The sequence below is a fragment of the Trichosurus vulpecula genome, chromosome 4 (assembly GCF_011100635.1).
Source record: "Trichosurus vulpecula isolate mTriVul1 chromosome 4, mTriVul1.pri, whole genome shotgun sequence".
NCBI classification, from domain to species: Eukaryota; Metazoa; Chordata; class Mammalia; order Diprotodontia; family Phalangeridae; genus Trichosurus; species Trichosurus vulpecula.
Window position 1 is genome coordinate 231366705 of NC_050576.1, and position 21655 is coordinate 231388359.

At 42.5% G+C, this 21655-nt stretch overlaps 1 protein-coding gene across 2 annotated transcripts in view; it reads left to right on the forward strand.

Moving 5' to 3' along the window:
- Positions 1-20758, forward strand: part of MLF1 (myeloid leukemia factor 1) — a 53974-nt gene extending 33216 nt beyond the window's left edge. Inside the window, exons 3-8 of one of the 2 annotated variants that reach the window (XM_036757711.1) lie at positions 5951-6028; positions 9528-9611; positions 10885-11013; positions 14012-14171; positions 18584-18722; positions 20248-20758. In XM_036757711.1, the coding sequence (XP_036613606.1) occupies positions 5951-6028; positions 9528-9611; positions 10885-11013; positions 14012-14171; positions 18584-18722; positions 20248-20353 (696 nt within the window). In that variant the 3' untranslated portion in view covers positions 20354-20758. Of the gene's footprint in view, positions 1-5950; positions 6029-9527; positions 9612-10884; positions 11014-14011; positions 14172-18583; positions 18723-19440 lie in introns of both variants that reach the window. The other variant, XM_036757712.1, reaches the window with a different exon arrangement.
- Positions 20759-21655: the final 897 nt, after the last annotated feature.

The window sequence follows — 21655 nt, forward strand, 5'->3', positions numbered from 1 at the left end:
GGGGCATTCTGCAGGGCCTTGTTCCAGTGCATTCGGAGCACTGCCACATCACCGAAGGGATGGGCATTTCTCCAGCTACCTTCCATCGTCAAGTTTTCCATTTTCATGATAAAGTCAGGACTTGATGCTTACCCAGGGCATTCAAAAGTCTGTAGGCAGTTTTAAGTTGTTGGAGCTTAATTTCAGTAGCTATTTAAGCTATGAAAGCTTGAAACCACTCAAGCTTTTGGAATGCCTTGTAGAGTATTCTTATTTTTCTAAATTAAAAACAAGCATGTTCAGGGATTTACCGGGGTGACTCCTTGGAGAGTTTTCCTCTGAGAAGTTTGTGGTTTCACAAATGAAATGTGATCCTCGAATCTATTTCAGAATTTCTGTGGTTTGAGAGTGAATTTGGGAGAAGTGCCAAGGAGGGTGGAGGGGTGCATTGGCCTTTGTGTCTGTGGTGTTTGCTGTCTAAATCACAAAGCTACACCCCGCCCCCACCCTGGGCTGGAAGGATCAGACTCTGGAGTTGAAATATTTCCATTGGAACTTAAGGCTTTTGCATAAACTCACCTGTGCCTTAGGTGGAAGTTTCAATGAGACCCATGTAAAAGTCCATGGTTTTAGATACTTTGTTTGTAATGTCGACCTGAAAGTTTGGTTAAAGGAGGCAACAAGCTAGGTGACAGGTAAATTCATGATGTTTATTCCCTTAAAGCTAGCAGAGCTAGCTTACTTGTACATGCAAGGAGCCAGAGCTTAAGTTCTGTGTGAACAAAAGAATGAGAAAGTTTAAATACATTTTTAGTCCCATCTCAGCATGCCTGTGTTACTCAATTTTATGATCCCCATGTATGTTTAACCACCATACAAGAAAAGAATTTTCCTTAATGGAGTAGGTTGTAAATACAGTAAGTCAAGATGGATGACAAAGTGTCAATTGAAATTACAACCTAGGATCTCTGTGTTTAATTTACTATTAACATGCCATAACATAGTATATGCCCATAAAATATTAAGATAAGAAAAAGTCACATTGTTCAAGATAATTTCTGGGGTTAAAGGTCTCATCCTTAATGGCCACAGACAGAGGAAAGAATGCTCTTAAGCGTCAGCCTGCTCTGGCCTTGTTGACGTAGGAAGGACAAAGAAGCTTCGGTCCAGGCTCTTCTTGGAGTTGAGTATTAGTTCAGGCTCTGGCCCTTATTGAAGTTACTAAATTGATAGTAAATGATTATCAGTAACTATTGGCAGAAACAAAACAGAAAAGCATTATATGTTCCCATTAAAGTGGATGCCATCTATGTGGGTGTGGGTGTGATTCTGCAGGCATTTATTAAATGCTAACTGTGTGCTGAGCACCGTACATACAAATAGAAAGGCCTTGCCCTCAAGGAGCTTACATTCTGTGGGTGAAGACAGCGCTTGAAAGGAGAGCTGGGGGGGAGGCGGCGGGCAGAGTAAAAGATGTAGGATAGCTGATCTTGGCCCTTCCCCAAAAATGGAGGTTCCAGGAAGAGCCTGCCCCATGGAAGAAGGGGCCCTGGGCCGCAGAGTCCGCAAAAGCAAAATTACCAAGTGATTTTACAAAACACCTTTTTTTAAAAAGTGTCTTCATTACCTTCATCAGTAAGGATTGCAGTTGCCCTGTAGCATCACCACTTAAAGGCTTAGTGTGTTTCCACTTGAAGAATCCAAGATCTCTTCCTCCTTAGCATCATCGTGCTAACCTTTCTCTAATGCTTTAGGGCAGGGCTGTCCAACCTTAGGTTATCTCAGGGCCGCATTAAAATAAAATAATTATGCAAGGGCTACACCCAGAATAAAAAATACAGTACACTAATGGAAAATGGGGGGACTAGCATCTTCAATGTGACTGGTGAAGGCAGGAAAGCAAACACAAAACACGAAGTGACAGCGCAACAGTATAAAGATAGGTGCATACTGACTAGTCTGCGTCATACAGACTGAACACATCCCGCAGATTGATTGAAAATTCTGTGCGATATGTTTTGTTCATGATACTGCTTAAAAACACCAAAGAAAATTAACATCAACGAGATTATTTATTAGTGATGGAATTAAAAAATCTAATACGGATTCCATGCAAATTATTATTTTGTTTTTTCACTCCTGAAAATTAAAACCCACAGGTAGGTGCATAAAATCACACTGCGGGCCTCATTTTGGACAGCCCTGCTTTAGAGAATGCCTTCCCAGGCATTCTCACGTCTGAGCTTCCTGTGAACCCTGCCAGAGGCACCACAGGTGTTCTTAGCCTTATGTTACATGAGGAAGCTGGGACACAGACAGGATCAGTGACTTCCTCAGAGCCGCCTGCTGGCAGGTGATGGAGTTGGAGTAGGTGGGCCATGGGTCTGTCACACTGCCTTGTGCCCTGCTCCTCCCAGTAACGCCCTCACGGTCCCTTCAAGAGTTTTTATGACTGAGAAAAGCACTGAGACGGTGGGTGCATCACTCAGTCTGTCCTCCAGGCTGTCTCCAGCTTGTGAGAGCCTGCCCTCTGTGGAGGAACTTTCAGGGACCCACGGTCTTTGCACACTGCTTCCCTGAGGCAGCAGGCATCTACACCTGCCCATTGCTGGGGTGAAATTAGTGCCATTTTGGGAAAAAATCCCACTTGAAATTTGTCCTTTCATTTAAATGGGAAGTTAATCTGGGTAGGTGTCCATGTCAAGGAGATGGTAAAGTAATTCTGTACAGATGTTGGCACATAGTAGGCACTTAATAAATGGTTATTGATTGGTTGATAGATTCCACTGTTGCTTCTCTAATCGTTTTTCGTTACTTTTGTTTTTGCCTTTGTATCCCCTAGGGCTTTGCGCAGAGTAGTGATTTAAACAGTATTTATTAAATTGAATTGGGAGGGGGGGGCAGGGGGGCACTGGAACTGAGAATGTCCCAGGGACCTTTTGGGACAAAAGGAATGCCTGAATGCATTTTGGGCGAAAAGTTCCTGTTGCCACAAGTGTCCAAGACCTGTGCTGATTATGCACTGTGCCATAACTGTGTAGACAAGGAGCAAAGATCCTGAAAGTATCCAAGAAATGAGGCTCCAGGAAATAATTTAGTTCTGAGACCCCCTGATTTTACAGATGGGAAACTGAGGCCGAGAGACATGAAGTAAATTGCCTCAAGTTGCAGAGCTAGGGGAGCCTGGACTAGAAGTGAAGCCTGAGGTCTGGTTCTCTTTTCCATGACTGCATTTTATGTCATCCCTGGCTGCATCCCAGGTGTCATTGAAGTTACTTGACACTAATACCTAATGAATGTACTTCCATAAACAGAAAGTATATGGTGAAATAGAAGAGGTCCCTTGTTCCTTTAAAGTGAATTCACTTAAAATGGGGACTACCATTTATTAGTAAATAATGAAGAAAGGGTTCTTTCAGATCTTCTGAAAAAAGGAAACTAAAAATCTGAAAATAAGTTGCTTTATCTTCAGTAAAACCTAGATCATAATTGCAACTAATTCTTAGGTTGCCCTAATTCTTAGAATGAACAAGAATGAATCAAAGTAGTTTTTATGACATATTTTTTCTGAAAAAATTAAATCATGGTATACTATGACTTTAACATCACAGTTATGAAAGAGGGTCAACGTTGAAAGATATTGGCGGGACCCATGAGTTTTCCCAAGGGCTTTTCTGACTGATGTGTTAGGACGTTATGGCTTAATATGGAAAGATAGACACACAGAATTTCTGCATTAGGAAAAGGAAGGCTAAGATTGGCCCTGGGAAGAGGAATAGAGTTCCCAGAGGCTGGCATGTGCCATTGGGAAGAAAGGAAGTTGTGAGTTCTGGAACAGCAATGGCCCCTATTCTGGGATGTCATGAACAGGAATGACTGTTTGTGCCGCATGGTACCTGTGTGATCTCCCTGCAAGCCCCTGGTGCTCCCTTGTGGCTCCTCAGGGAATGTGGGACCAGGTGGTCTCCAGTGTCCCTTCTTGCTCTAAATCTATGTTCCTTTGGTATTTAATCTCAATCAATGACTGTCCCAGAATTGTGCTTCCTACCCACAAAAAGAAAGTGGTGCCCCAGCCTTCACTGGAAAACCCCAATTGAAGAGAATCCCGCAACTGCCCCCGGGCCCCCGGCTCCCAACTTCTCCCACAGGCACTGGTAGAATTACATTAGTGGTCAGAGTTCCCCAATTGTTCAGCCATTTCAGCTCCTTGTGTCAGCATGTCCTGATTGCTTCCTGTTGGGCGAACAATCAGCCAGTACCAGTGGTAGGACCTTAAACCTAGGCGCTTCTCGATGTCGCCCAGGGGGCTTTGAACTACAGCCCATTGTCCCTAGGACTGTGTATTTGCTGGTAAATCCAGTGAGCCTTGGTGTTACTGAGTCAGAAGCAGCATGATCTGTAGTGGAAAAGAGTCTTAGACTTGGAACCAGGTGAGACCAGTTCAGATCCTGCCCTTGAGAATGAGCTTTGTGACAGAGGGTGAAAGCACTTCACATCCATCTCTGAAGCTGTGTGCTCATCTGGAAAATGAGAATGATAATACCTGCAGCATGGGGTTGTACAGAAGGGTTGGGATCATGTGTGTGCGTGCGCGCACATGTGCACACTTTGTCAACTGGCAAGTGTCATATAACTATCAACTATTACTGTTATTTTGCTAGTGTATAAACAGGGTATCATACTAATGTGTTACAGAGATAATATATTATTGGCAGGTATTATGTTTAAAAATTCCTTGTGTTTATATTATTTCATCTACTGTTTATTTTTGTGTTAATGTCATAGCGAATGTATGATTCCTGTGTTTTCTCAGCCAGGGAAGTATCTCACCAAATGGTAGAAAGTTGTGCTGAACACTTTTTCTGTAGAAATTCCAATTTTTTTCCGGCATTTGGAACTTGTAGGAAGTGACTTTGAGGTTGTTAAAGGCATCTGTTTAAACAGTGTTGGAGACCTTGGGTTCTAATGCAAGTCCTTTCTCCTTTTTGTTACCTTGACCCAGGCACCCCCCCCAACCTCCCCACCCCCGGCCATGAGCTTTGCAGTGTCCTCCAGCTCTGAAGCTAGAGCCCTGCAAATACCCAAAGTATTTATCTATTTCTAAAGATTCTTCTGTCTAATGAAAAGGAGGTGAGATGGCATCAAGACCAAAGAGCTTGGCCTCTCAGATGCAGGACCCTCACCCTCCCCTCTCAGGGGAATGCTGCAGCAAAAGTTCCCAAAAGTCCCTATGTGGACATAGGGACTTGTTTCATCCCGGAGTTCCTTAGGTTTTTAATATCATAGGTCCAATTCCCATCCCTATATAATTAGAGACGTACTTGGAATCTCCTTTCAGTGACCTTTGGAACTACTTTTAGGGCAGGATGGCTTTCACCTCTCCCAGAGGACCTATAAATATTTTAGAAACCACGGTATATATTTCATTGTTGGTCTACATTAATTTCTTACTTTACATAAAATGCATACTTAGGAAGCTATTAGGCACAACTCTGACCTTTTGAAATTTAGTTACCTTGAGAAAAAATGCCTTTTGTTTTAAATCAACATTTGTAGCAGACTAGATTAACTGGTCTCCTGGGTAGAAGAGAAAGAAGATAGCATCTTAATCATTGTACCTTATGTTTTTAATTAACTTTGGTATGAAATATGAAGTTTCATTTTAAAAATCTCTCTTTTAATCCGGCCTTTCATATGTCTTTAATGACTGCTAGCTCAGTCATGCTCACGGTGATAAATGGTCTTCCCATTTGCTTGAAGAAAACTATTTTTCTTGCTCTATAACTACTGGTCTGACTGTGACCATAAACAGATAACAAAACATGAAAAAACATCCAATTTTTTTAAATTAAGAGGCTGTATAATTTCTCTGGCTATAAGCCTTTGACTGTGTCCTTTGCATTCCTTGTTTTTGAGGCCTTATCATGCAATCGATGCCATCAATAAGAATAATTGGACATTTTTCTTCCAGGCGAGGAGCCATGCCCTTGCTCCTTTTGGCAGCTTTGGTGGTCCTTCCCTTGTGCCTTTTGGCAGCTTTGGTGCAATGGTGTGTATTATGAAATGCATTGCTTTCTAGCAGGTTTTGTTTTGCTGGCGTTTGGTTTTTAATTTTTGTCTTTTAACTAAAGCAGACTGATTTTTTTGCATGTTTCCATTAACCTAATAATTGCTGGAAATATAATTGTTGGAAATATATGCATTGATTTAATCTCAATTTGTATTTAAATTTTAGCCAAATAAGGTATTTAGTATTTTAGGACAGTTCTAGACAGATTTAGCTTCATTGTGTCTGTATTGGGTAAGTATTAAAATTAATTTGAATATTCTGAGAAAATTCAGGGATCTGGCTAAAGAAGTTTTGGGGAGGAAGAAAGTGAATGCCCACCTAATGTTTTATTTGCTGTCGATAATCTGTTTCTGCACATATATATATGGAGAATTAAACACTGAGTGCTCTGACTTCTCTCCCTGTGAGTCTGTGGGCCATGATTTATTTGTTGCTCTAGCCAAATCAAAAAGGAGTCTTGTGGTTTCTATTCTGTTCTTATTTGGCTCAAGGTTATAGGATAGTGTCTCTAGTGGAAAATGGGCTTGGGGGGGGGGACGCTTGGGGAGCTGATAATTAAGTAGTGAGAATAACTATTTGAGGTTTAAATGGAGGTGCTGTTTGAAAAGGCAGGAAGATAGCACTAAAATGCCTTTTGTCCCCACCAAGTTGCCTTTGCTTGATGAATTTCACTGAAATGAGGCTATAATATTTTTTTTTCATTTAGTTTGTTCTTTGTGCTAAGTATTTTTTCCTTTAAAGAACATCTGTTGTGAGGGGCAGGTAGGTGGGCGCAGTGAGTGGAGCACCGGCCCTGGAGTCAGGAGGACCTGAGTTCAAATCCGACATCAGACACTTGACACACTTATTAGCTGTGTGACCTTGGGCAAGTCACTTAACCCCAATTGCCCTGCCTTCCCCCCTGCAAAAAAAAAAAAGAACATCTGTTGTAGGTGTGAGATGCAAGCTCAGATTCGATTGAATTCAGCCAAGATTTATTGAAATATTTGTACAGCATTGTGGCAGGTACCACAGGGGAGAGAAACAGCCTCAGAGAGCTGTCTGGGAGGAGGGAATGAGTCTTACACAAAAAGAAATACCTTGGGATAATATGACTGAGGAAAATGCACAGCAAATTCGAGTTCAGACGAGGGAGAGTTCCCAAGTGTGGGGAAGATTCGAATGGGTACAGGAAGAAACCTCACAAACAAAGGCCTGGGAGACTGGGAGGGTTCAGCTCAGGAAGTGGTGAAGGCACAGCTCCCACTGAAGCACAGAGAATGTCTAGAAGCTGGTGCTGAGGTTGGGACCTTATCACAAAGAACCTTGAACTTTGTCCTGTGGGTGGAGGAGGTCACTAGACCTTTCCAAGGAGGCCAGTGACAAGGTCAGCGTGGTGCTTCAGGAAAATCCATCTCCCAGCCCTGTGTAGGAGAGAGGGAGGCAGGGAGGGATGGCTGTAAAAGTCTGGTGAGCATGGTTAATGGAAATAAGGAAGGCCATGTCTGATTTGGGACAGATGGAGTTTGAGGTTCAATGGAGGTACTCCATTGATGCTTAGCAGGGAATTGGAACCATGGGATCAGAATTTTGGAGAGAGGCTGGAACTGGAGAGGTCGATTTGGGATTCATCACCAAAGAAGACTGACCATAAGCGATCCAAGAGCAGAGCTCTGAGCACCCTGTCTGGGAGAGGGGAGAGGGAGCCAGTGGAGGAGATGGGAGTAGACAGGGATGGGGGGCTGCAGCAAAAGGGAAGGGGAATAGTCAGCGGTGCCTGTCACTGCAAGGGAGGGGGTCACAGGGACAAAGACTTTGACTTGGAGGGGACCTCAGAAACCAAGTCAGAGATGAGGAAACTGAGTCACAGAGAAGTTAAATGACGTGACAGACGTCTTACAACTGGCAAGGCAGGATTTGACCTCAGTTCTTCCTGATTACAGTATCTGATACTGGCTTCCCATACACAGGACCTGAGATCTCAGTTGGGAGAGGATAAAATAATGCTGTTGGAGGAAGACTTGGGTTCAAACCCTGATTTTGCTGTTTACTAGCTTGGTGACCATGGGCAAGTTACCTCATCTCTCTGGGTCTCAGTGAAATCCCTAGGTTCCAGTTAAATGTAAAACCGAGGATTTTGGGCTTTCAAACTCTGGCATGATCCAATTGAGCAGAGTCTGTTGGATTTGGTGACAGGACCATCGGTGGCCCTCAACAGAACGGTTTGAGTTATGCCTGGGAGTAGGAATAGAAGGTGCCATATTGCAAGTAGTTAGAAGAAGATGGATGGGTGGCATTAAGGCCAGGAAAGCCCTCCAGAGTGCTCATGGAAGGAAGGGAGCCAGAAGTGAGATGGTATATACAAGAGTGAGAACCCCGTGCCCAGAGGAGCGGGGCCTGGAGAGAGATGGAGTGAGGTCACGGTGCAGCCTTAGGCTTGTCAAGGAAAGAGGAGAGCATGGGGGCCAGCCCCCTACCTTCCCTCCCACCCCAGGGAGTACCTGCTTCCCTCCCGCTTCTTCACGCATTCCCGTTTTTCCTCCCTCTCTTTGTTTCCAAGTATTCAGACATAGGAGATAAAACATCATTACACCTTTAGGAAAAAGCTTCCAAACACTGAAAAACAAGGCAGCACTAACTGTAAAGTTACCGTTGGCTATTTATTCACCAATAACAGATTATGGATCTTTGAAAAATATGGCAGGATAGGATAAGGAAGTTTGTTTGGCCAATGCATCAGCCTAAAAGAAGAGCTCGTGATCACCAGTGGGATGCTTAGGAAGGCTTCTGGGACAGCTCTTTCTTGAAGGAACCTGGCCTGGCCAAGAAAAGGCAAGAGTCCTGAGTCTGTGCCAGGTGGGGCCTTTGACTAGCCTGGTCTGAGAGGAGGCAGGAGCACAGGAGATGATGCTTGAGATGAGGAAGTGATGAGGCAGCTGGGATGAAGAAATGGAGAGCAGTGACTGTGCGGCCTTGTAGTGCCTGTGCAGCCCTCCAACTGCCCTCGGGCTGGCGGGAGAGAGGACAACCAGCGAAATGGTGGGGAATCAATGGGAAGAGGTTGTTCTAGAGATACCCAGTTGAGGGTATATAAGGCAGCTGGGGTAGGTGTCTCTAGTCAGGCTGAAGGGTTGTTAGCGAGGTACTGAGGACTGGGAGGGTGAAGTGGCTAGGAAAAGCCCTTCCTGCCACAGGACCACTGGAGAGAGGCCTGAGTGAGTGGGCGGTGCACCCAGGAGTTAAGTGGTTTGGTTTTTTTTTAAATATGGATTGAGAATCACTTCTGGACTTCTCGCCTCATTGGGTATTGAATTTGCCTTTATTTTTGGAGACAGTTTTATTCTGATTGTGTAATTCCAAATTTGCCTGCTTGGCCCATGTGCATGTGACTTGATTGTATATGCCTAATGAATTTTCTTTGACTTGCGTTTTGGGAATGTTGGCTTGTTTCTCCTGTATTATTTTCCTAGTTAATAACTCACTTCCTAATATCCTGTAGAGTACAGATGTCAGTCCTTTTCAGGCAATGGACAGAATGATGTCAAATATGCGACACAATATGCAGGATTTACACAGACGTTTTGTAAGTATTAAAAATACTTGATACTTTAAGTTATGATAGTGTCTTCAAGGTGGTGGGAACTATGGGTGCTGAACACGGTGTCCACTGTCAGACTCCATGGGTGACTGAGTGGCTTCTTTCTCCTCTTGTTTATTTTAGGCTCGATGCTATAGGGGACAGCTTTCTGAGAGGGCAGCAAGTATATTTGGTAACAGAGGGGGTTATAGAAACAATAGTAATTTTTAAAAAGGTTCTAAAATGTCTTCAAATAATACTTCATAGAATCCTGTAAAATACAGTGTAAAATTAAGTCACTTTACAATGCAAATGGTTCCTGCCTTCATAGGTTTCACTCTAATGCCAAATTGTAACTGTCCCGAAGAGAATACTGAAGGCTTTAATAGATGGAACAGGAATTCTATGGAAGAAAACAGTGACCTAAAGCTAACAGTCACAGACTTAAAGCCAAAGACAGAATCTGTTCTAACCTAAAAGAGGGTTCCGCCCCAGGAATTTCAGCCATCCAGTTTGTTTAGTTTGGGCAAATTTTGTTCTATTAGGCCACCATGTAAAGGTTGGATGATGGCTCCTGACGATGAGATGAAATTAACAGGTGTGATGCCCTTAGGGATGGTGTCCCAGGGCCTGATTTACTCCTGGTGAGGGAGAGGCATGGGGGCCAGAATGTTGGCACCAAGGAGGAGCAGCGGCCTGCCCTGAGGCACCCCGATTCCTCACTCACATCCCGAGGGAAACCACAAAGGCCCATTGCTGCTCCAGGGATTGTGTTCCAGGCTGACTTTGAAGAGCTAGTGGGCCTGTGGGCCAGTCCCTCTTAAATGTTTCTCAGAGGGATTCTCTTCTGTTCCAGAGGATCCTGGGCAACTGGGCAAAAGCAAAACCCCTGCGGACTTCTCCTGAATAGATTAGAACTTTGAGAGGGACTCAGCTGTGTCCTAGCTTAAATTGGGAGGATGTGTGGGCTCAGGTCAAAGGCTCCTCTAGTTTGGCCATGCTGATTGGCATTTACATTAGTCTGGTGTGGTCTTGTGTCCATAGATTTCTATCTAACGGGGTGAGTGAATGCTTCAGCTTGGGTGAGAAAGAGGTCAGTTAGTTGGTGTTCCTCCTTAGAAGTGCCCATTGTGTTACACTGTAAGGATTGTAGAGTGCCCTTAACTGATTTTTTCATTAACTTCTTGCCATTTATTTGATTTCTTTCTCATGTTATGGTGATTCCGAAATATGAAGGGTATGTTTCTGAAGCTTGTCTTTTTTGTATTTCTCTCTGTAGAGTGATATGTCAGTCGACCCAGAAGGGCACTCCTACTGTTCTTCTTCCATTATGACCTTCTCCAAAGTTGGTAATGAGCCTCCAAAGGTTTTCCAAGCTTCTTCTCAGACACGAAGAGCTCCTGGAGGGGTGAGTATTTGGAAACAGGTTGGAAAAGCAGCAACAGCTTACTGCTATTTTGGTACCTTTTTAAAAATGTTTTCTTACTTGAAAATTCTTTTTTAAAATAAGTTTGTGATTGCTTTTTTCCCATAACTATTATCTCCTCCAGTTCCCTCCTTACCATGGTCCCCCTCTCAGAGAAACATCCCATGTCCCAAGGTGTTCGTTCAAATCAAGCCTATATCTACTGCCATAATTCAGAGAAACGAAGGAGGCCTAGAAAGTTCCCTTGTTTAGTGCCTGGCCTTCACCACCCAATCCTACCTTTCCGACCCAAAGCCTTTCGCTTGATAAACAGGCAGCTGTCCTGTCACAAAATGTCATGGGAAAACAGTCATTTCCTTCAAGTGTTGAATTTCTGCCCTGTAGGAGTGTTCTGGGCCCAAAACTAGGGAGAAGAGCCTTGTGGTGTCCCCTCCTCTCAATTCATTTTTGTAGCTCTCTGCTCGGCCTCCATTTACGTTTGTCTTAGAGCACTTCTGTTTCCCTAACACCAGAGCATTGGCTTCATTTAGCAAAACCAAACCAAACAGATGTTATTGAGGGGGCAGCTAGGTGGCGCAGTGAGTAGAGCACCAGCCCTGGAGTCAGGAGGACCTGAGTTCAAATGCGGCCTCAGACACTTGACACATGTACTAGCTGTGTGACTTTGGGCAAGTCACTTAACCCCAATTGCCCTGCCCCCCCCCAGAAAAATGTTATGGAGGAAACATAGCTGGCCAAAGCCCTTCTTTCTCCTCATCTAGGAAGAGGTCACTGAGGCTTTACTGTCTTTCATTGACAGACTTTCATTGAGAAGGAAAACCATCCTTAAGATCACCCCCAGGAGGCTGCCTCTGGTTCAGAAGCAATCTCTAGACCCCTTCACTACCTTCTTTATTGATGGGGGACATTTCTAGATCACTTTGCTTTTGCATAGATCTTCCTATTTTTTTAATTTAACTTTTTTGTTACATTTTAAGTTCCATACTGTCTCCTTCCCTTCCTCCCAACCCTGCACTGGAGAAGGCTGGCCACCTTTGGATGCAGATTTATAAATGTATGTAAAACCATCCTGTGCATTCTTCTGTTTATCAGTTCTTTCTTTGAAGGTGCATAGCATCTTTCTTCATCAGGGCCTCTATAGTTCATTTGAGTATTCAGAGTACTCAGAATAACTTGGTTGTTCCCAATTATTCTTTGAACAATGTTGCCGTTACTGTATACAATGTTCGCCTGGTTCTGCTCACTTCACTCCACATCAGTTCATGCAGGCCTCTCCAGGTTTTTCTAAAATCAGCCAGCTCATCATTTCATACAGTACGGTAGCATTCCATCACAGTCATACACCACAACTTGCTCAGCCATTCTCCAGTTGATGGGCAGCCCCTCAATTTCCAGCTCTTTGCCACCAATTTTATAACAGAGATTTTTCCTTTTTCCCCAGACCACTTTGGGAAACAGACCTAATAGTGGTGTTGCTGGGTCAAAGGGTACACACAGTTTTATATCTCTTCGGGCATAATTCCGCATTGCTCTGCACAATGGTTGGATCAGTTCACAGTTCCACCAACAATGTATTCATGTCCCAGTTTTTCCACATCCCCTCCAACATTTGTCATTTTCCCCTTCTGTCATTTAGTCTGATAGGTGTGAGATGATATCTTAGAGTTGTTTTAATGTTCACTTCTCTAATCAGTGATGATGTGGAGTATCAGAGTAACTGAAAAGAATACCACCAAAGTGTGCCCTGGGCAGGGGTGCCCGGGCCTGCTCCATACCTGCATCACTGACATCATGCTGTTTCCCTTCCCTCGGCCCTCCATGGCAAGCTCTTCAGAGGCTTCCTCACCACACTCATGAGCAGTCCTTGGCAATCCCTGTGTAGCCTCAGGGCCGCCATGGAAGCGCCCATGAACTCGGCTTGTAAGTAAGAAAGCCTGGGCTCCAGGCCCACGTCTGACTCGAGCCTTGTGACAGTGAACAGAGGGCTTCACTTTCCTGAGCCCCTGGTTCCCCATCTGTAAAACAATGAAAATGACACCTATGGCTCCTGCCTCACAGAGGTGTTAAGGCAGTCTAGTGAGGGGAAGGATGTATGCAGAGTGATCTGCAGACTCCAATGACCTGAGTAAATGTTAGGTGTTCCTAGTATCCATTTGCCCCCAGCGACCCTCATTTGGATCTTGACCTCAGAGTACAGAGTGTCAGAATCGGAGTCAAAGGACTAGAGCTCAAATCCTGGCTCTTGGGCAAGCCTTTTGCCTCTCTGGGTCTCAGTTTCTGTATCTATAAAATGAGAAGGTGGGGTTAGTGAGGCCTCTGAGGACCTCCCTATCTCTGGTCTTGGATCCTGTAGCCTGTCACACACTGACCACAAGATACCCTTCCTTTCATGTGTTTCTTGAAAATTGAAAAATGCCATAGGTTTCCAGTTTCCAAGTGCATTTATTGAGCCCTGCTATGGTACTTCCTGGTGGGGGGAGGCGAGGGTTCTCTCCACTGCTGCCTGTTAGCCACTCTGGACAGCACAGTCTGAGCGAGCGGCCTGGAACAGGGACAGCCAAGCAACTTGCTCAGGGTCTCAGAAGCAGCACTTGAACTCAGCTCACCCTGGAGGGGAGGGGGTTGGCTCTGCCCAGGACACCATGTGACTCTTTTGGCAACTTGAAGGGGGGTTTCTCTGACACTTGTGACTTTCCTCAGATTATGAAGACTTGCCATTTCAAGCCTTTTGTCCACATTATAAATACGGACTAAATGACCCATGACCTGTGCGAAGTCTTAGGCAAGTCACTTAAACCCTGGGTCTCCCCGACTCATCCCTCAAATAAGGGGTTTGGACTCAGTAAGCTAGAAAAGGACCTTCAGGGTCAGAATCTATGATCTTGTGAATGGAAGCTTCTCACCTCGTCTACTGCCAAGGAGAATGTAGCGGTCATCAATAGTTGCGTTTTTGATTTGTTATTTTCTCTTAATTATTTAGATTAAGGAAACTCGGAAATCATTGAAAGATTCTGACAGTGGAATAGAGAAGATGGCTGTGGGTCATCACATTTATGACCGTGCTCATGTTGTAAATAGGCTAAAAAACAACAAAACTGGTGACCAGGAATTAAACCAAGAATTCATCAATATGCGTGAATGTAAGTGAAGCCAACCTGCAGGGCCTCTGTCTTACCCAAGCTAAGAGCCGGCCTCCAGGAGGCGCCATATAGGTTGTTGAGGCCTCTTTTATATATCAGTCATTTCTAGATATACCCCTTGTGACAGACAGACAGAGAGACCCAGCACACACACTGTTTCTGTGAGAATATATGCCATGCATTTTAACATGGCTGACTCCTTTTACACTCAGGAAATGGAATGCTTCACATCATCAGTAAGGGATGGAACATTTACATGCTGCTTTCCATTTTATAAAGAGTTTTCCATACAACAGCACTGTAAGAAGGGGGGAGAAATTATTAATTTTTTTAAAAGTTTTTATTCTAAACTTAAATACCAAACAAGAAAAGAAAAAAATCTTCCCATGTACACAGCAGAACATGAGAGAAGATTCAATATAAAACAATAAATTTCTATTTCAAGAAAACCTATGTAATATATACTATACATTGTTCTTAAAGCTGCCCAGCCTTTCTGCACTCCTTTCTGGTTTTCTTTTGTTCTCTGCTGAGCACTTTTTACTTTACCAGCAGCCCCCTAAAGGCTATAATCAAATGCAAATATATATACATACATATCTATAAATATAAACACACATATACATATACATAAGACCACACAATGCATATTTCTGTTTGTCAGTTCTTTCTCTGGAGGTATGGATAGCATTTTCCTTCATAGGTCTAAATCTTTCTGTGTTTTTCTAAATCAACCAACTCATAATTTCTTATATCACAGTAGTATTCCATCACAATCATATACAGCTTGTTTAGCCTTTATCCAATTGAAGGACATCTCTCATTCTAGCCAATCTCATAGGTGTAAGATGATATCTCAAAGTTGTTTTAATTTGCATCTGTCCAATCAGTAATGAATTGGAGTGTTTTTTCATATGATTTTATTTGGTTTTGATTTCTTCATCGAAAAACTACCTGTTCATATCCCTTGACCATTTGTCAATGGGAGAATGACTCATATTCTTATAAATTTGAAAAAATTCTTTATATATTTGAGAAATGAGACCTAAACAATATTGAATAATATTGGTAATGCATAGTGTAGTTTTCCTAGTTTTCTCTTTTAATTAGCTTTAATTTTGAGATTATGTTTCTACTTCTGCTTTTTTTACATAATAAATGCTACTCTAGTCCTTTATTTTACCTCTGTGTGTAACACCCATTTTTGTTCTGTTTCCTCAACTTTTACTACCAGTGTTTTTGATAAAGGCCTCGTTTCTAAAATAAACAGAGAACTGTGTCAAATTTATACACGTCATTCCCCAGTTCATAAATGGTCAAAGGATATGAACAGGCAATTTTCAGATGAAGAAATTAAAGCCATCTCTAGCCATATGAAAAAATGCTCTAAATCACCATTGGTTAGAGAAGTACAAATTAAAACAACTCTGGTGTACTACCTCACAGATTGGCTAATACGACAAAAAAGGAAAATTGTGTTTCCTGAAAGCAACATATTGTTGAATTCAGATTATTAATCCATTCTGCTGTCCATTTCCATTTTATGGCTAAATTCATCCCATTCACATTCTAAGCTATAATTACTTGTAGTGTATTTCCCTCCATCCTATTTTTCCTCACTATCCTTCTCATCCTATTTACCCTATCCCTCCTCACTTCTCTGCTTTACTTTTACCTTCTTCCTAGCCCTCCTGTTACTTAGCCTACCCACCCCTCTCAGAATCCCCTCCCTTATCTTCTCCCCCCACCTCCTCCCTCTCCTAATTCTTAACCTACACACCTTTCTAAGTCTCTCCCTTATCCTCTCCCCTTATTCTCTTCTTTTCTTTCTAAATTTAGAAGACTTTTATACTCTTCTAGATGTCTATGTTGTTCTCTCTTTGACCCATTTCCCAATGAGAGTGGGGCTCCAGCCCTGCCAGCTCTCCACCTCCAGTTTCTTCTGTATCATTTCTTCCTTTCATGCCTCGTTTGTACGAGATAATGGCTCCTTTTTACCTCTCCCTGCACAGTTTTATTTTTTAGAATCACCCAATCATACACAGCTCAACCCAAGCCTTTCTTTCAAACTACCCAAATAGTGATGACTGTTGGAAGAGTACTCTTAGCATACTTATAACATTACTTCATATAAGAAGTAAACAGTTTGACCTTATTGAGTCCCTTATGATTGGTCTTTAATGTTTACCTTATCTTTCTCCTGGATCTTATATGTCAAATTTTCAATTAAGTTCTGCACTTTTTGTCATAAATACTTGAAAGTCTTTCAGTTTGTTAAATATCCATTTTTTTTCATTTGGGTTTATATTTAACTTTCTTGGATAAGTTATCCTTGGTCATAATGCCAGCGCTTTTGTTCTATGAGGTGTGGTATTCCAAGTCCTACAGTCCTTTGATGCAGAAACTGCTAGGTCTTGTATAATCCTGATTATAACTCCTTGATATTTAAATTGTTTTTTTTTTCTTGTTGCTTTAAATATTTCCTCCTTAACTTGGGAGCTCTGAAACTCGGCTATATGTATTCTTGTAAGTTTTCCTCTCTTTCAGGTGGTGGTTGGTAGATTTTTTTTCTATTTCTGCTTTATCTTCTTGTTCTAGAACTTAAGGGCAATTTCCCTTAATAATTGCTTGTAATATTGTATCAAGATTCTTTTTTTATTGTAACTTTCAGGTAGTCCAACCATCCTTATTTTTTCTCTCCTCTATCTGTTCCCCAGGTCAGTTTTTCTGACAAGATGTTTCACATTCTCCTCTATTTTTTCATTCTTTTGATTTTGTTTTATTATTTCTTGATGTCTTATAACATCATTAGCTTCCCCTTGCCTAATTATAGTTTTCAATTAATTATTTTCTAATTTAAGTTTTTGATCCTCTTTTTCCAGTTGGTTGACTTTCTTTCCATAATTTTCTTGATTTTTCTTGGATTGTTCTTATTTTTTTTCCTAATTTTTCCTTGATCTCTCTTAATTGATTTTTAGAGTTCTTTTTAAGTTCTTCCAAGAACTCCTTTTGAGCTTGTGACCATTTTACATTTCTCACTGAAAAGGAGTGATTTTTTTGGCTCTACTATCTTCCTCTGAATATGATCCCACATGTTCTCTATGCCCATAATAGCTGTCTGTGGTTGGGTTATTTCTCCTTTACTTACTCATTTTTATTTTTATTTTATTTTTAGCATCTATTATCAAATTCTAGTCCCAAGATGTGGGGAACAATGCCCCTGACCTTCTTACTGTTATTTTCTGAGCTCTACGTGTGTGTTGGAGGGTGACCTTGGGCACTCCTCTCCACCTCTAGGGTACAGCCAGGGCCCCCAGCCAAGCTGTCCCACAAACGTTTTTGCTTCTTGTGGCTCCTCTGGTGGCTCCAAACTTCAACTGTCCTCTCTTCCGTGGAACTGAAACCAGTTTTGCTGCTTTCCTGTAAGTGCCCACAGCCCGAGGGGTCCCTGCCTCTGCTACTGCCCTTCCTAGGCCTGTGCTAGCTCCTTCTTCCTGCAGCGGTGGCCTGGGATGTGTCTGTTCAGCACAGCTGTGCTTGGTCCTTCAGTCTTCTGCTTGACCTTCACCTTCAGAGGTGAACCTTCCTGAGGCTGAGGCTGCCTCTCTACCCCTGTGGCCCCCAGGGCTCCTTTGTTGATTCTGCAGAGTGGGCCTGGAGGTGTTTGCACTTCCTTCAGGCCAAACCTCTGCTCTTGGAGGGCTAGTCTTTCCTGGGGTCTTCTTAGGTTGCCTTAGCTGAGAAGGACATCGATTTTACCCCAATTTTTGTTCATTTCTGCTGCTCTACAATCACTTTGAGGCAACTATCCTTTCTTTTTTGTGGAGGAAACTTGGAGAGCCCAAAGTCTTCTGACCTACTTAATGAAGAGTAGAAGTCTAATTTTTGGTGACATTTCAGGGTACTGTACAAAATTGGTATTTTACATTTCTAGATTTGTCATATACATTCATTATTAACAGTTTGAGTTTAGGACAGTCAGGACTCTGTGCCCTCTTTGTGTAGACTTTGAATCAGAAACAAAATTTTAAGTCAAAGTACAGAGATAAATATTGAGATTTTTGAAAATGACATTTCTGGTAAGAAGAGTTTAGATTTTAACAGTTGAATGACTGTGCCCAGCTGCTCCCTCAGGTGGTAGCCACAACATGGTAGGACATTCCTTTCAGCATTTGGTATCATCTGATGTGACATGTAAATAGGCACATTTTCCCAACACATTTAAGACATAAAAGGGATGTTTAAGGAAGGGGGGGTGAACATCTTAATGAGGACACAGTGGAAAGAAGGAGGACTCCTAACTGTCAGGCAGGGAGAGAAAAATCAGAGCCAGTATGGGGTCATTGTGGGGTCAGAGGTCAGGCTAAGGAGCCGGGTGAGTCCTAACAGTGTCTCTTGTGTGTCCCATGAAGCCGATGCCCGCGACTTCAACGATGAATGGCAGAACCAGATTCTGAAGTTCATTCAGGCAGGAAAGAGAAACTTGGAAAGTTCCAGATTGAGAAATGGTCACTCTGACAGTTCAGTAAACTATGAAGATATTTCTGAAAGGTAACAAATGATTTCCAACGGGACTGAATTTTATGTCTCTTTAAAATACACTACTTTCACTGTGACAGAGTTGTGAGGCTGTTGTGACAGGCTGGGTGTACCCGCCCCAGGCCTGCATGGGTGTGTGTGTGTATGTGTGTGTGTGTGTGTGCCCGTGCGCGAGTTGGAATAACCATTGGAGGCTTAGATAACAGTAGTTGTGAATGTGCTTAGCACAGTGCCTGGCCAGGCATAGATCCTTAATAAATGTTTATTGACTGACTGACCGAATGTCCCAGCGAATTAGAGTGCATGCTACTCTGTGCTTCAGGATGTAGACGTAAGACAAAGTTGCTGATGCAAAATGCTCCACTCATGTAGTTGCTGAACTCCTGAATCTAACTGGATTTGCATCTGCATGCTCTTCTCCCACGGTATAGGATGGAGGAAAAAAAACATCCTGTGTGGAAAAGGGATGGGGAGAAGAAAGAGGGAAGGCTTTAAATATTTGATTCTAAATTGTTTTAAATTATTTGGAATTACTTTGAGGACAAGATTTTATGCTCTATTTTGGGTATCTTTTTTTTTTAATTTTTAAACCTATTTTTACCAAGGACTAGGCTTTACACTTTGACTTAGTTTTAAAAACAAAAACAACGAAAGAGAATGCCTAGTCCTTGTGAACTTACGCTCCGACTCTGGGAAGCCGTACAAAGCCTCACACAGAAATCTGTTTTAGGCTGTAGGAGTTGGGAGGAATGCTGCAGAAGGTGGAAGGCTCCCCAGAACCATCGTTGGACCGAGCAGAAGGCTACGAAGTAAAGAGGAGCCTTGGTTGGCAGAGCGTCTCCCGTGCTAGCACATTTTGAAACAATTCTTTAAGGACTTAGTTTTCTTCCTAGTGATAAAGGCAGGCTTGTCACCAGGTGGCTGGCCTGTCACCAGGAGGCTGGCCCCTAGGTGACAGAGAGCCCTTTTTTTGGCCACAGCAATTCATGAAGATTCTCCTAAGTTGGGGTGGGTGGAGGTTAAGGTTAGTGGAGAAAGCTCCGCACCGGAAAGTCACCAGTCTTTTAAAATAGGGACGTTTCCAGTGGAAAGACTTGAACGTATACACCGTGTTGCTAAGTAGGACAGTAGTGTCCCTGGCCTGCTTTGAAAATCTCATTGACTGAGACTTGGCAATGTAGACTTTTCATGGGAGGTTCTGGAACACTAGCAGAAGGTGTTGACTTTGGATGAAGAGTAAAGCTGACATCCTAACAGTAGCCCTTTCCAAGACAAAGAGCAGGGACTGAAAGGTGCTTAGAGCATATGGCTGGTAAGGTGTCAGTATATTCTTTTAAAACAGCAGCTGCTTCTTTTTTATTTAATGTGGAGTGAAATAAAATCAGGTCAGAATCTTTGAAGCTGAATTAGGGCTGTTCAGAGATAAAGAATGAAGTCATAGTGGATTCTGTGCCGCTGCTGTTGATTTACTAAGTGTGGCACCATTTCAGGGATATGTTAACATGTCTGTTTCTCTGTGTATATCTGTATTACCCAGGGAGAGACCTCACCAAAGATCATCCATTGAAAGCCGGAGAAGACCCAGAGCTTTGGAGGAAAATCTCCACTTAAAGGGATCATCTGTCAAATCCAGCAAAAAATAAATTTCCGTGCATTTGACTTGAGTTTGTATTTTGTTCTGAACAAAGGGGACGGTGCTGTATGGTGCAAGACCGGTCTTGTTTCGCTTCATTATTCGCCTTGCTTTATTACCTCCACTGGGGTTTGAGGACTCTTCCTCCATTGTAACTGCTTAAGGATAAGTGCCTGGTTTTCAGCATTGAGGGAAACCATTAACACGAAAAGCTCTTTTCAGTCTGTCAGCACAAAAGTGTGCCTCACTTTAAAAACTTAAAGATATTCAAATGTTAACTTTGCTTTTCTCATTTTCCTGTGGCCTTGTTGTTCCTACTTTTAAGCAGGTTTGGCTCATATGTCTAGCTTTATGATCTACAAATAAAATTTATATGAAAGTAAGATCTTTTGAAATAAAATATTTTTTCAGTGCCTGCCAGGCCTGGAGTTGTGTTAATAAAACTTTGGTTGAACACAAGCTAGTGGTATTACAAGCTACCTGCTCCGGACCTTAGGAGTATTCTCCACTTTGGTTGTGGTCACTCTTTTGTTTTCAGTCTTGATGTGGTCATAGGTGGGTTATTTTTCAGAAGTCTATCTTGGATTGTGAATGGTTGTGGGTTGTCGTGTTACATGATCTAATTTTTTATGTGATCAATTCCACATAGACCTTCCCGTTCTCCTTAAGCTGCTGTATTCTCTCGCCCAACAGAGCAGGAGATTTCCCCTGCCAAATTATAACACTTGAGTATGTATTTCGCACAGGATAGGCCTTCTCCCTGACCTTTTTGTGACACATAGAAACTAAACATGGTTGACATTCTACAAACTTGATTAATAAATTGTCTGAAATCCATCAGCCACAAGATGCATATAGACACTTATTGTACTTTTATGCCCTCTTCAATTATGCCACCTGAAACATACCCACCATCCTCAGGCATGTGTTTGTTGTTTCTTCAGACACACCAGAAATGCCTCTCTCTAGAGGGGCAGAAGAGCCACTTGGCCTCATTTACTGCCTTGAAATTAGGGTTAGAAACAGGGTCCATCACTTTGACCTTTATCCTCAAGGTAAATATTGCTATGCTTCTCAGAGTGACAATGGAGGTGGGGGGGATGGGGACAGTGCACGGAGACCTGTGCTCATATGCTCCCTTCATCATTTTTTAGCTGTCCGTTATGTGGTCAGTAATCTGATTAGCATTTCACATTTTTAAATCGTCAAGCTACAAATGTATCAAGTTTAATATTTTTATATGTTACTTCATTTTATTCCTGAAAATATTTTGCCATCTGTTAAAGGAAATCTTTAGAAAGTCTTCCCGCTA